Here is a 13,152-nt window from a genome sequence, read left to right on the forward strand (position 1 = left end):
TTTGTAATGTATACTCCCCACAACAATTTATCTTTGGATATTTCAGTGGCTTCATGCCACTCACCATTATTAGACAACCAAACTCATCAGCCTGCACTTTCTACATTTGCTCTTCCTGGGTTTCTGTTTTCTTTATGTTTTTAGAAACTTTTTCTTTTAGAAGAACGCTAGTCTTTCACCCCACTTTATGTATGTCAGTGTATTTAAACAGTTTCTTTTTTGTAGCAGATTAAAAACTTTAAACACTTCTCTTAGAGAGGTATTGATGGAACCTTCAAATAAAATCTTTGTTTATAGAACACAGGAATATCTGGATATTAAATCAAAAAATGTTTCTCATTAAGTTGACTCCCAATTAACATTTTATACTCTTATTAACATTTCACACATTGTTTCTGTTCAACCAATTTCAGAACTTCATGAAAAAGTTGAGTGGTAGGTTGGGTAATAGGGTAACATAATGGGAGCCTTTTTTCCAAGGCTGGCATGTGAAAAAAGTACCTGCAAATCATAAAACGAAACAAAATAGAAAGCTTTACAAACAAGACTTTTCACACTGGTCACATCAGTACGTACACACTTACTGGCGTAGCGTTGTTGGGTGTGGGAGTCTAACCTGCAGCATTTTTAGCCCTCCAACCACCCCCATTTGTGACCTAGAAGACCTCTGATATGTATGCCTTTCAGCTCATTGAAGCACTTTGCTTCAGCAAAGTGAATTGCATTAATAATGTATCAGTTATCAAAGCATTAATAAGGAAGCCAAGACTGTCCTCACCACAGGGTGAGCTGAGGCTCCTGCCTCTTGTTTTCTCAGGCTATACATAGCAGGGAGTTGAAATGAGTCAAGCTGGGGTGACCACTAGGGCCAAGTCAAGAGGGAAGAGGAGAGTTCATCCCCACAGCCTCAGTAAAAGTACAGTTGACCCTTGAACAACATGGGTTTGATCTGCATGGGTCCACTTATACTTGGATTTTTTTCAATAAGTATACAAAAATATATGTCTAGAACATCGTGAGCAAGACTTATGTTGAAGTGGATAGCCTATCCTTATATAGGCATAAGGTGATGTTTAATATAGAATTAATAATGTGTTAGTTTTCTTATTACTGTTTTATAACTTTGCTTTCAAAGAATTACATACCATAGAGTATGCTTCTCTCTCTGGTAACTGGAGAAACTGCATATCAGCCTATCATAACAGGTAAGTGGTTTTTTAAAAAACGTAACAATATTTCCAATCCTATATTATGAATATGACTGTAATACTGTGTGCCATAAAAATTTTATTACGATTCATTCATTATTATAAGCTAGGCTACCATGAAGCAATCATATTGCTGCTTCTTTGTTTTCAATGCATGAATCATTATGCCTGTAAATAAATACAAATTTCTTTTTCATGTCTTTTCATTTTTGATGTCTGGTGTTAGTAATATGTGTAACATCTACAGTTTTGAATCATATAAGACAATATTAATGTAGATACTGGTAGACAGACGGTTCATCTTTTAAAGACAATGTAAACTTACTGTATCAATAAATACAATACAGTACTCTGTACTTTCTCTTCCTTATGATTTTCTTAGTTTCTTTTCTCTAGCTGACTTTATTGTAAGAGTACAGTATATAATACATATAACATACAAAATATGTGTTAATAAACTTTATGTTATCGGAATGGCTTCTGGTCAGCAATAGGCTATTAGTAGTTAAATTTCGGTGGAGTCAAAAGTTATATGTGGATTTTCAACTGCATGGGGGTTGGCGCCCCTAACCACAACATTGTTCAAGGGTCAACTGTATAGCAAAGGCCAGAGAAGAGACAAAAGTAAGAAAATCTTTAGCCAGCCTCTCGGATGGCTTAAAAGATTGGTTGTCAACCCTGGATGCACATTAGAATCACCTGGGCAGTTCATTTTAAATGTCAGTGCCGAGGCACAACCCCAGACAAACTGAACAGAACTTCTACATGTGAGACCTGGGTATCAGTATTTTTTAATAGTCCCTCTACTGATTCTATGCATGGCAGGTTGAAAGTCACTTGTGTAAAAACAAGGATCACAAACCTAAATGCCCACAGATAACATAGTAGGAGGAACGGTAAGAGTAAGGACAGAGAGAGGAGACAGTGGCAAACTAAACAGTGCATGATCTACCTAAGAAGGTAGCTGCTTTTGGGCCCTGACCAACTATTGTCATGTAGGCATGTGACACTCTTTTTGCCATTGTTCTGATTTTTAAATGTGCATAACTATTTTTTAAAAATTGGTTTGTGTGATCCATGCTACAACATGGATGAACCTTGAAAACATCATGCTAAGTGAAAGAAGCCAGACACAAAGGCCATATGTTGTATGATTATATTTGTATGAAATGTCTAGAATAGGCAAATCCACAGAGACAGAAAGTAGATTAGTGGTTGCCAGGGCCTGGGGTGTGACTGCTTCATGGGTAACAGGTTTCTTTTTTTTTTTTTTTTTTTTTTTTTGCGGTACGTGGGCCTCTCACTGCCGTGGCCTCTCCCGCTGCGGAGCACAGGCTCTGGGCGCACAGGCTCAGCGGCCATGGCTCACGGGCCCAGACGCTCCACGGCATGTGGGTTCTTCCCGGACCAGGGCACGAACCCGTGTCCCCTGCATCGGCAGGCGGACTCTCAACCACTGCGCCACCAGGGAAGCCCTAACAGGTTTCTTTGACAGTGATGAAAATGTTCGGCAATTAGATAGGGGTGATGGCTGCACAACATTGTGAAATGTATTAAAAGCCACTGAGGTGCACACTTTAAAATGTTTAAAATGGTGAATTTCATGCTATATGAATTTTACCTCAAAAAAAGTGAGGAGGGGCTTCCCTGGTGGCGCAGTGGTTGAGAGTCCGCCTGCCGATGCAGGGGACACGGGTTCGTGCCCCGGTCCGGGAAGATCCCACATGCCGCGGAGCGGCTGGGCCCGTGAGCCATGGCCGCTGAGCCTGCGCGTCCGGAGCCTGTGCTCCGCAACGGGAGAGGCCACAACAATGAGAGGCCCGCGTACCGCAAAAAAAAAAAAAAAGTGAGGAAAAAATTGGGTTGTGTGCACCAACTCAGAGTGGGCCCAACAAAACTCTTTTTTGGGAGCCAGAGTGGAACCTATGGTATAAAACCACATGGAGGAAAAACAGGATCCACAAGTTGGACTGTAACATTATTTAAAGCAAATCTTTAGGCCATAATATATGCCTCCACATCCTTGTATGTCTCCATCCAAACTGGTAGCAAAGCTATGCCTGCTGCACCCTTTTCATCTTAAGTTAGACACAACCTAGGTTTTTTTTCCTTGATAGGTGCCAATGCAGGGCTGTATGGCTAAGTGCATTTGGCTTTGGCAGCCTATAAATAGAAGCAGGAACCCCTGAGGTGCAGAACAAGCTGACTAATGAAACAAAGGCTTGCTAATGTTCTTTCTTACTATTTTGTTATGGAGAGTAAGAGAGGGGTAAATGAAACAAACAAACAAAACCCCCTAATAACTGCATTCATTGTTCCTCCTTTATCAATTATTTTTCTTTCCCGGTGACTCAGTTAATTCACAACCCATAATATATCGTCTCCTTTAGTAGGGTTGGTTACTTTCCATTACTCACAGCATGTTAAAATCATTAACATGATTCTGTGAGATAGATGCTGGTTGAAATCAAGACAATGAGGGAGAAACAGTTCTTCAGAGAGAGCTTTGATGAAAAGACTAGTGAACTAGTCTTTTCTGGCCTGGAAATGTGCTTCAAGTGGCAATGGTTCTTAGAGCACCACCCCCCCACCCCCCACCCCCCACCTCCCACCCCCAAATCCTAACTTACCACAGTAAGGTAACTATTTTATCAAAGTAAAATATTATTAAAAACAAAAATTAGAATTTCCCTTTGTCACTTAATCTTCTAAATATTGGGCAGCGTTGTAGTTTTGCATGAAAATCAGAAATGAGTGGATTTTACTGCAGATAAGATTCCGACTTTTTCTCACCTGAATTCTTCTCTGTTGTCATTCCTAATATACTCAGCTAAAGTCTTGCTGTACTGCAGGCAGCTCTTGAGGATGTAAAACTGCTGGTATAACAGAACTGCTTGGCCAGGACTTAGCAGCTGAAATGAAGCTGAAAGCCCCTTCACCCCTCGTTTCCCAATTCTGGCCACAAAAGTAATCTAGACCAGCAAAATGCAGTTACATGTAGGCTGCATGACACCTGTAAGAGCACCTACTTCAGCTGGAATCTCAACTATAAATCTAGGCTGAGGTCCTCACCACCCTTACACCAATGCCCTTGCATTGTGCTATTTCTTATTGAAATGGTACTCAGAGAGCACCAGACCATAGATGCATTGTGCTATTTCTTATTGAAATGGTACTCAGCACCAAACCATAGACAAATTGGGTTTGCCATTTGCCCCCCTACAAGCAGGATCAGAACTAGTACTGACTGTCAAAGAAGTTTGGCTCCAAAGTGGAAGGAGAGCATTAGAAGTATAAATTTAGGCTACTGTAAAAAAACAGAAAGGAAAACTAGTGTTCTTTCAGGCTCTAATAAGCAGGTCATTCTGGATGCCCCTTAAATTAGTACCAATAAATGTGGCCTTTTCTATTGATGTTGCTACAGACCATTCCTAAGTAGGGCAGGTGATTTGAAGTGAGGTTTCCCCAATTCAGGTCCATTTACACATATTTACTAGGTATTGTGTCAGGCAAATGCAGATTGAGGTCAGAGAGTCTGGAGCAGGGAAACAAAGCAATGGCCATATGGGGATTAAATTTTTAATTTCTTTAGCATCTTGCTCCAACCAAGTAAGAGAATCAGCCAGCGCTGACTGGGATGGTGTATTCAATGATCCCAACAGGTTCCTTGCTTGCAAATTTCTCTCAAATGGTCTGTTTCTATCCAAACTCTTTAGAAATGGGTTAATACCAAAGCTTTAAACAGTGTTAGTGGTCCTTTTGCCATCTTTCATCCTGACATGCTTTATGGTCACAGTCTGGGCTCATAATCAACTCAGTTCCTTTGGCGAACCAACCCTAGAGGTTGATAAGGAAACTTTCCTGTTGCTTGTAGTTTTTAGGACCCCGTCTGGAACCACCGCACAGAAAAAGGAAGGGTTTTGCATCTTGCACGTAAGAGCTTCTGGGCTGGGAATGACTATAACTTTACAGCACTCTGAAGTGGGCCTGAGATTGGTCGGGGTCTATGTGCTGCTAAAGGAGCCAAGTTCTTGGGTTCAGTCTCTGAATAAGGTAATTGGCTGAACTACTGGCAAGTGTACCCTCTGCCTCCAGCCAAGTTTTTGGAAACGTATGTCACAGAGATCTGGCAAGAGAATCTAGATTCCCTAGAACAGACTCAACATCACTCTAGAAAAATACCTCAAAGCAGAAAACCACCGATGGTCAAGAGAGGCATCTTCATATATGGAAAGAGAACATAATACCACATGTCAAATCCTGCATTAGCAATGAAAATTTAGTTTGGGTTACTGCCTTTTGAAAAGATTTCCATTTAAATCTATGTTGATTGAATAGACAAATACATGAATGAATAAAGGGAAAGTAAGTTTGGGGACATGAAAAGAGATTAGGGGATAAAGCCTTTGTTAGAATCAATTCAGCAGATATTTTATTTAGCATCTATTGTGTGCCTAGCACAACAGACATAGGTCCTACCCTTACGGCACCTGGAGTCTGTTTGGGGAGAAAGACATTGTATCAATCATGATAGACTAAGTTATGCTGTGGTAACAAATCTCACAAAACGTCAATGCTTTGCTTAATACAACAAAGGTTTATTATTTGCTCACACTGTATGTCCCTTAAGGGTCAGTAGGGGGTTCTACTCATTGTAGTCACTCAGGACCATATGGAGTGTTGCCAGTCACCATGCCAGAAGGAAAAAAGAAGGCAGGGAAGCATGCACTGGCTCCTAAACCTTTGCGCAAGAAGTGACATAGGTTACTTCTCAGATTCCATTGGCCAAAGCAAAAACAGAGAGCCACCTAATTTCAAGTGGGGAAGGATGTACGCTCCTACTACGTGCCTGGAAGGAGAGAGAGCCAGAATATGTGTGGACACTAATGGCTACCACAAGAAAGAACCAAATAATAACACAAACACATGTGACTACAACAGTGACAAGTCCTATGAAGAAAAGGAAGAAGGCGCCATGCTATGATTGTGTGCCCATAATGGGGGAATCTTACCTAGTCAGAGGTGAGAGAATCATCCCCCCCACCCTGCACCAGGAAGGGGCACTGAGGCCTGAAGGACAAGTAGGAGTTAACTAGGTGGGAAAGGGAGGGGAAAGTGTTTGAGGAGGGCAGACCAAGGGAATGGTAAAGATCCTGTGACGGAGTTGGGGGTGTTGGGGGTGAGCAGTGGGTATGAGACCGACATGGAAGAGTGAGGCAACTGATGAGGCTGTAGGGTCATAATATGTACAGCCTTGTTGGCCATATTAAGAAGTTTAGTCTTTATTTGTTATATCTTTCTTTATTACGAGAGATTTAAAGCAAAGGATGACATAATCAGATTTTTATGTTGAATAGGTTCCTCTGACTGTAGTCCGGTGGGAAGATAGGACAGATCATGTAGGTGCAATTATAGTGTCAAGGAGAGAGATGGTGATATTACAGACCAGGATGGTAGCTGCCAGGACAGAGTGGCCAGAGTATTAAAAGTGTTATATTCATACTTGCCAACTCACACTCAGTGTTTAAGATAAATGTTCATTTTTTTCACTTAATTATACAGCCAATATTTTAATATTCTGTTTTCTGCATATATCTTAGGGCTTTTTTTTTTTTTTTTGCGGTATGCGGGCCTCTCACTGTTGTGGCCTCTCCCGTTGCGGAGCACAGGCTCCGGACGCGCAGGCTCAGCAGCCATGGCTCACGGGCCCAGCCGCTCCGCGGCATGTGGGATCCTCCCAGACCGGGGCATGAACCCGTGTCCCCTGCATCGGCAGGTGGACTCTCAATCACTGTGCCACCAGGGAAGCCCAGAGCTTTTCATTAAATAAAGATCACATTTAAGATATCATTTCAGTACCTTAAACATTCATGCCCCAAATATAAAAACATTTTATTGTGGTTAATAAAATCATCAAATTTACATTTTCTTCTGTTTTATAAACTTGACTACTTACAGAGAAATTTTGTTTTATTAATTAAGCACAAGAGCATCTGTTTCATTAGCCTTGAGTGGTAGCTTTGTTTCTGCTTCTAGGTACTTACTATGGGAGGACAACTTTGTAGAAAGGACATCATCCAGCTAATAGCAAACTTTGATGACCCCAATCCAAGATTTCCCTAAAAGATTCAAGGAAATAAACAAGTTATATTCATGAAGTTCAAGTTGTAAAAAGATACCTAAAAAGATATTCATTCTCAAATACATTTTATCCTGATTAATCAAAGCTTTAAAATCAGTATTTAGGAAAATAAGCTAGATGAACACTTAAGAGCAAAAGCAGTACTATCATTTAAATCAACCAATTTTGGAGATTATCTCTAATACAAACATTTTTAAGGTATATTATTAATCATATATATCATATGACAGTCATGACATATATAATAATCACACAATATAGTATGTATAATAAAAACGTATTGTACCTGCTGAAAGACAAGAAGTATCTCATATAAAAGTGCTGTAGCTGTATCTGTATATTCCAGGATAAGCTTCTGTAATGAGAATTTTAAATAGTAATCAATGCAATATCATTGGCAGAGCCAGAAAATGATCATTTCTCTTGGTTCTCTTTAAGTATTTATAAAAGAATTTATGATCAACAAAAAATATTAGTGTGGTTAATTTTCTTGTTCTGTTTGATCCAGTCATTCTCAAAAAAGTGGCTCTCATAAAATGAGTGCACATTTAATAATGGCTAAGAAAGTGGGTCAGGGAAAGAAGATACAAGGTCCTATAGAATACTAACACAAAAAAATTGCACACTTGATTTGCAAAATCATTCAGATCAGCAACCCTGCTTCCTTTCAAGAATGTAGACATTTGCTCCCCAGAATTAAAGTGGGAGATTCTCTGGGGAATTTAGTCTTATGCCCAACTTGAAGGATAACTCCTTCTGTGGTATGGGTAAATATAGGGTTAGAAACATTTTGTTGCTGTTGTTCTCAAGAAATCCAAACAGTTGGTGAAGCTGTCTTCTAGCCCATAGGCCACTTGGTGCATGAGAAAGAACTGTGTCTGTAGGCATGCTACAGGCCAACACATTTTCCCTGATGGTATTCTTCGCAAGGAAGAGCTCTATTTTGAAATCTCCCACTCTATTAGACCTTGGAACCAGAATTTATATGATTTGCTCATGGCTTCACTAATAGCCCAGGTGCAAAAGATCAGCAGATCCAAAAACAGGAAATTCAGACCTATCTACACTGCCCACTAAATATTTTCATATGGAAATATCAAAGGTAAATCAAATAAACTAATCCAAAACCAAGCTCATTATTTCCCCTTTAAACCTACTCTTCTTGTTGTAATTCTTATCTGTCACCCAGGCCAGAATCTAGAAGTCATCTAATCTTAACTCTTTATTTTCCCATCAACTTATCAACTCAGTTTCCTAAAAATTTCTGTAATCTTTCCTCTTCACAACTACTATCCCTTTTTTTCATTTATTTATTCAACAAACATGCATCAGACACTGTACTAGTTGGAGTACTGTACTGTACTAATGGAGAGTAACAAGAGACATGGTTCCTGCCCTCATGGAGTATACAGTCTAGTGGGGAACAGACATCAGTCTAATAATCACATAAATTGCACAGTTACAAACTGAGACAAGGGCTATGAAAGAAAAACACAGGAAGGTAGGAGAGCTCTAAAAAGAAAGCCTAGTTTTGTTTAGGGGTCAAGGAAGGCTTCCTTCTGGCCCATATCATCCCTCACCTGGACTACAGCACTAGCTTCTTAACGCCTTTGCCTGTCAGTCTTGCTTCCATCCTCCTCTTTCATCCCTAATTCCCTCACTCCACTGTTGATATTGGTATCATAGACTCTCTGTATACAGTCTGCTGTAACACATTGATGTTATATTTGACTAACATCTGTCTATCCACTGCCTAGCACACTGTTTAGCTCATAACAGATGCTCAATAAATACTTATTGAATGAATGAGTGAATTTAAGAGTTTTCTAAAACATAACTCTGATTGTATGTTCAACAACTATGAAATCATGTCCCATCCTTTAAAGAAATTCTGTGTTGGCCTACTCAAAATAAACTAATAATACCTGATTTATTCTCTCAGAATAAGTGCATTATAGGCACTTTGATATCTCTAATGTTTTAGTAAAACTTTAGAAAAATAAGTAACTCTAAGTTTGCACTACTTAGATAGGTAAGGAAATGGTAAACTAAGGCAAGAACGTTAATCCTAAAATCTCTAAGACAGTGCTTTTTTACCCGTTAGACACTTGCTGTGGAATTATATATGTAAATATTTTATATAGAGACAAATATAAACAGATTTATCTAATGTATAAAGAATACTAATTATTTTTCTTAGTATGCATACTTTAAAACATATAAAATGGATATAATAGTAATATTGACAGAATAACTATCTAAATTTTGAGGTTAATAACAACATATTTACTCTTTGATTTAATTATCTTTCTATACTCTATGATGTCCTGGTCCACATAGAAGAACCCAGGATCCCTATATATTGTAGTTAGATAAATTCCAAAATTCTCATCTCACCTCAGCATCAAAAGACATCTCAACTAAAGCTGAATCAGCCACCAACTGGATGTCAAACACAGGACAAGATTTTGGAATCTGAGGCTCGCTAATTAAAATTACCAAGAGGGGGCTTCCCTGGTGGCGCAGTGGTTGAGAGTCCGCCTGCCGATGCAGGGGACACGAGTTCGTGCCCCGGTCCGGGAAGATCCCACATGCCACGGAGCGGCTGGGCCCGTGAGCCATGGCCGCTGAGCCTGTGCGTCTGGAGCCTGTGCTCTGCAAGGGGAGAGGCCACAACAGTGAGAGGCCCGCGTAACAAAAAAAAAAAAAAAAAAAAAAATTACCAAGAGGTTAAATAGTGTTCCCCTGAAAAAAAATAAAGGCAATTAATGAGAAAGTTAAAAAAAAATAGCAGTGACACTAAGTTTGCAGAAACTGAGTGTAATTATACTTACAAGTATGAAGCATTGCAGACCATTCTTTTTTTTTAATTGAGGTATAGTTGATTTACAATATTATATTTGTTTCAGGTATATAATATAGTGATTCAAAAATTTTATAGATTATACTCCATTTATAGTTATTATAAAATATTGGCTGTATTCCCCATTTTGTACAATATAGCCTTATAGCTTATTTATTTTATACGTAGTGGTTTGCCCTCTTAATTCCCTATGTCTGTCTTGCCCCTTCCCCCTTCCTTCTGCCCACTGGTAAGCACTAGTTTGTCCTCTATATCTGTGAGTCTGTTTCTTTTTTGTCAGATTCATTAGTTTTATTTTTTAGATTCCACATATAAGTGATATCATACAGTGTTTGTCTTTCACCGTTTGACTTATTTCACTAAGCGTAACACCCTCCAGGTCCATTCATGTTGTTGCAAATGGCAAAATCTTATTCTTTTTTAGAGCTGGGCACTATTCCATTGTGTGTGTGTGTGTGTATACACACACACACACATATATATACACACACACACTACATCTTCTTTATCCATTCATCTGTTAATAGACACTTAGGTTGCATCCATATTTTGGCAATTATAAATAATGCTGCTATGAACATTGGAGTGCATGTATCTTTTCGAATTAGTGTTTCTCATTTTGTTTAGATATATACCCAGGAATGGAATCGCTGGATCATATGGTAATTCTATTTTTAATTTTTTGAGAAACCTCCATACTGTTTTCCATAGTGGCTGCACCAATTTACATTCCCACCAACAGTGTACAAGAATTCCCTTTTTTCCACATCCTCACCAACATTTGTATTTGTGGTCTTTTTGATGATAGTCATTCTGGCAGATGTGAGGTGCTATCTCATTGTGGTTTTGATTTGCATTTCTCTGATGACTAGTGATGTCGAGCATCTTTTCATTTGCCTGTTTGCCATCTGTATGTCTTCTTCGAATAAATGTCTTTTCAGGTCTTCTGCCCATTTTTTAATCGGGTTGTTTGGGGTTTTTTTTGCATTGAGTTGTATGAGTTGTTTTATATTTTGGATATTAATCTTTTATCAGTCATATCATTTGCAAATATTTTCTCCCATTCAGTAGGTTGTCTTTTCATCTTGTCAATGGTTTCCTTTGCTGTGCAAAAGCTTTTAAGTTTAATTAGGTCCCACTTGTTCAGTTTTGCTTTTGTTTCCTTTGCCTTAGGAAACAGATCCAAAACAGCATTGCTACAATTCATGTCAAAGAGTGTTCTGCCTATGTTTTCTTCTAGGAGTTTTATGGTTTATGGTCTTACATTTAGGTCTCTAATCCATTTTGAGTTTATTTTTGTATATGGTATGAGAAAATGTTCTAATTTCATTCTTTTACATGTAGCTGTCCAGTTTTCCTGGCACCACTTACTGAAGCGGCTGTCTTTTCTCCATTGTATATTCTTGCATCCTTTGTTGTAGATTAATTGACCATAAGTGCATGGGTTTATTTCTGAGCTCTCTATTCTGTTCCATTGATCTATGTGTCTGTTTTCATGCCAGTACCATATTGTTTTGATTATTGTAGCTTTGTAGTATAGTCTGAAGTCAGGGAGCATGATACCTCTAGCTGTTTTTTCTCAAGATTGTTTTGGCTATATGGGGTCTTTTGTGTTTCCATACAAGTTTTTTAATTGTTTGCTCTAGTTGTGTGCCATTGGTATTTTGATAGGGATTATATTGAATCTGTAGCTTGCCTTGGGTAATATGGTCATTTTAAGGATATTAATTCTTCCAATCCACGAACACAGTATATCTTTCCATCTGTTTGCATCATCTTCAATTTCTTTCATCAGTGTCTTACAGTTTTCTGAGGTAGGTTTTTTGTTTTGTTTTGTTTTGTTTTTTGCGGTACACGGGCCTCTCACTGTTGTGGCCTCTCCCGTTGTGGAGCACAGGCTCCGGACGCGCAGACTCAACGGCCATGGCTCACGGGCCTAGCCACTCCGTGGCATGTGGGATCTTCCTGGACCGGGGCACGAACCCATGTCCCCTGCATCGGCAGGAGGACTCTCAACCATTGCGCCACCAGGGAAGCCCTCTGAGGTAGGTTTTACCTCAGAAAACTATAAGGTAGGTTTACCTCCCTTAGGTAGGTTTATTCCTCCTTAGGTAGGTTTATTCCTCCTTAGGTAAGTTTATTCCTAGGTATTTTATCTTCTTGATGTGATTGTAAATGAGATTGTTTTGTTTTGTTTTTTATGAAGTGGTAATTCATCATGGTTTTTTAAATTGATGTATAGTTGATGTACAATATTATATAAGTTACAGGTGTACACTATACTGATTCACAATTTTCAAAGGTTCTACTCCATTTATAGTTATTATAAAATATTGGCCATATTCCCCATGTTGTATAACATATCCTTGTAGCTTATTTTATACATAATAGTTTGTACCTCTTAATCCCTACCCCTATATTGCCCCTCCCAGGATTGTTTTCTTAATTTCTCTTTCTGGTAGTTCATTGTTAGTGTATAGAAATGCAACAGATTTCTGTGTATTAATTTTGAATCCTGCAACTTTACCAAATTCATTTATGAGCTCTAGTAGTTTTTAGTGGCGATTGCAGATCATTCTTGACTGAACTTTTGTATCCCTAGACATGCAGACGAATGTCTAGTGATAAAACATTTAAGTGAAAATATAATTTCTTGGTCTTTTGGTTCAGAAAAAATATAGTTCTAGAAGTTCACTTAGCTTGGAAAGCTTAGGGAATCTGGATTTAAGGGAAATTTGAGTGATTTAAATTATAGCAGTATTTCCCAAAGGGCTTTTTATGGATTACTAATTCCAGGCAATATTATAGTCAAAATAGGTTCTGTGGTCAAAGGAAGTATGGGAAATACTTGGGTAAGCCATGTCACTGGATAGCTTTACTACAGGACTTCTCAGAGATTTTATATCTGTTTATCTCTGGGACAAAGAAACAGTATGAAG

General features: G+C 38.8%; 1 protein-coding gene across 1 annotated transcript in view; it reads right to left on the bottom strand.

Moving 5' to 3' along the window:
* Positions 1-374: 374 nt before the first annotated feature.
* The window catches only part of LOC307060449 (uncharacterized protein C12orf56 homolog), a gene marked incomplete at both ends in the record, with an annotated part of 64,005 nt that continues 51,227 nt past the window's right edge, over positions 375-13,152 (bottom strand). The window contains 6 exon segments of the mRNA XM_079714957.1: positions 375-501; positions 4,002-4,180; positions 7,253-7,327; positions 7,637-7,705; positions 9,748-9,849; positions 10,074-10,095. Coding sequence (XP_079571083.1) covers positions 375-501; positions 4,002-4,180; positions 7,253-7,327; positions 7,637-7,705; positions 9,748-9,849; positions 10,074-10,095 — 574 coding nt within the window.

Source organism: Hyperoodon ampullatus (genome assembly GCF_949752795.1).
Source record: "Hyperoodon ampullatus genome assembly, chromosome: 11".
Classification (NCBI taxonomy): domain Eukaryota; kingdom Metazoa; phylum Chordata; class Mammalia; order Artiodactyla; family Ziphiidae; genus Hyperoodon; species Hyperoodon ampullatus.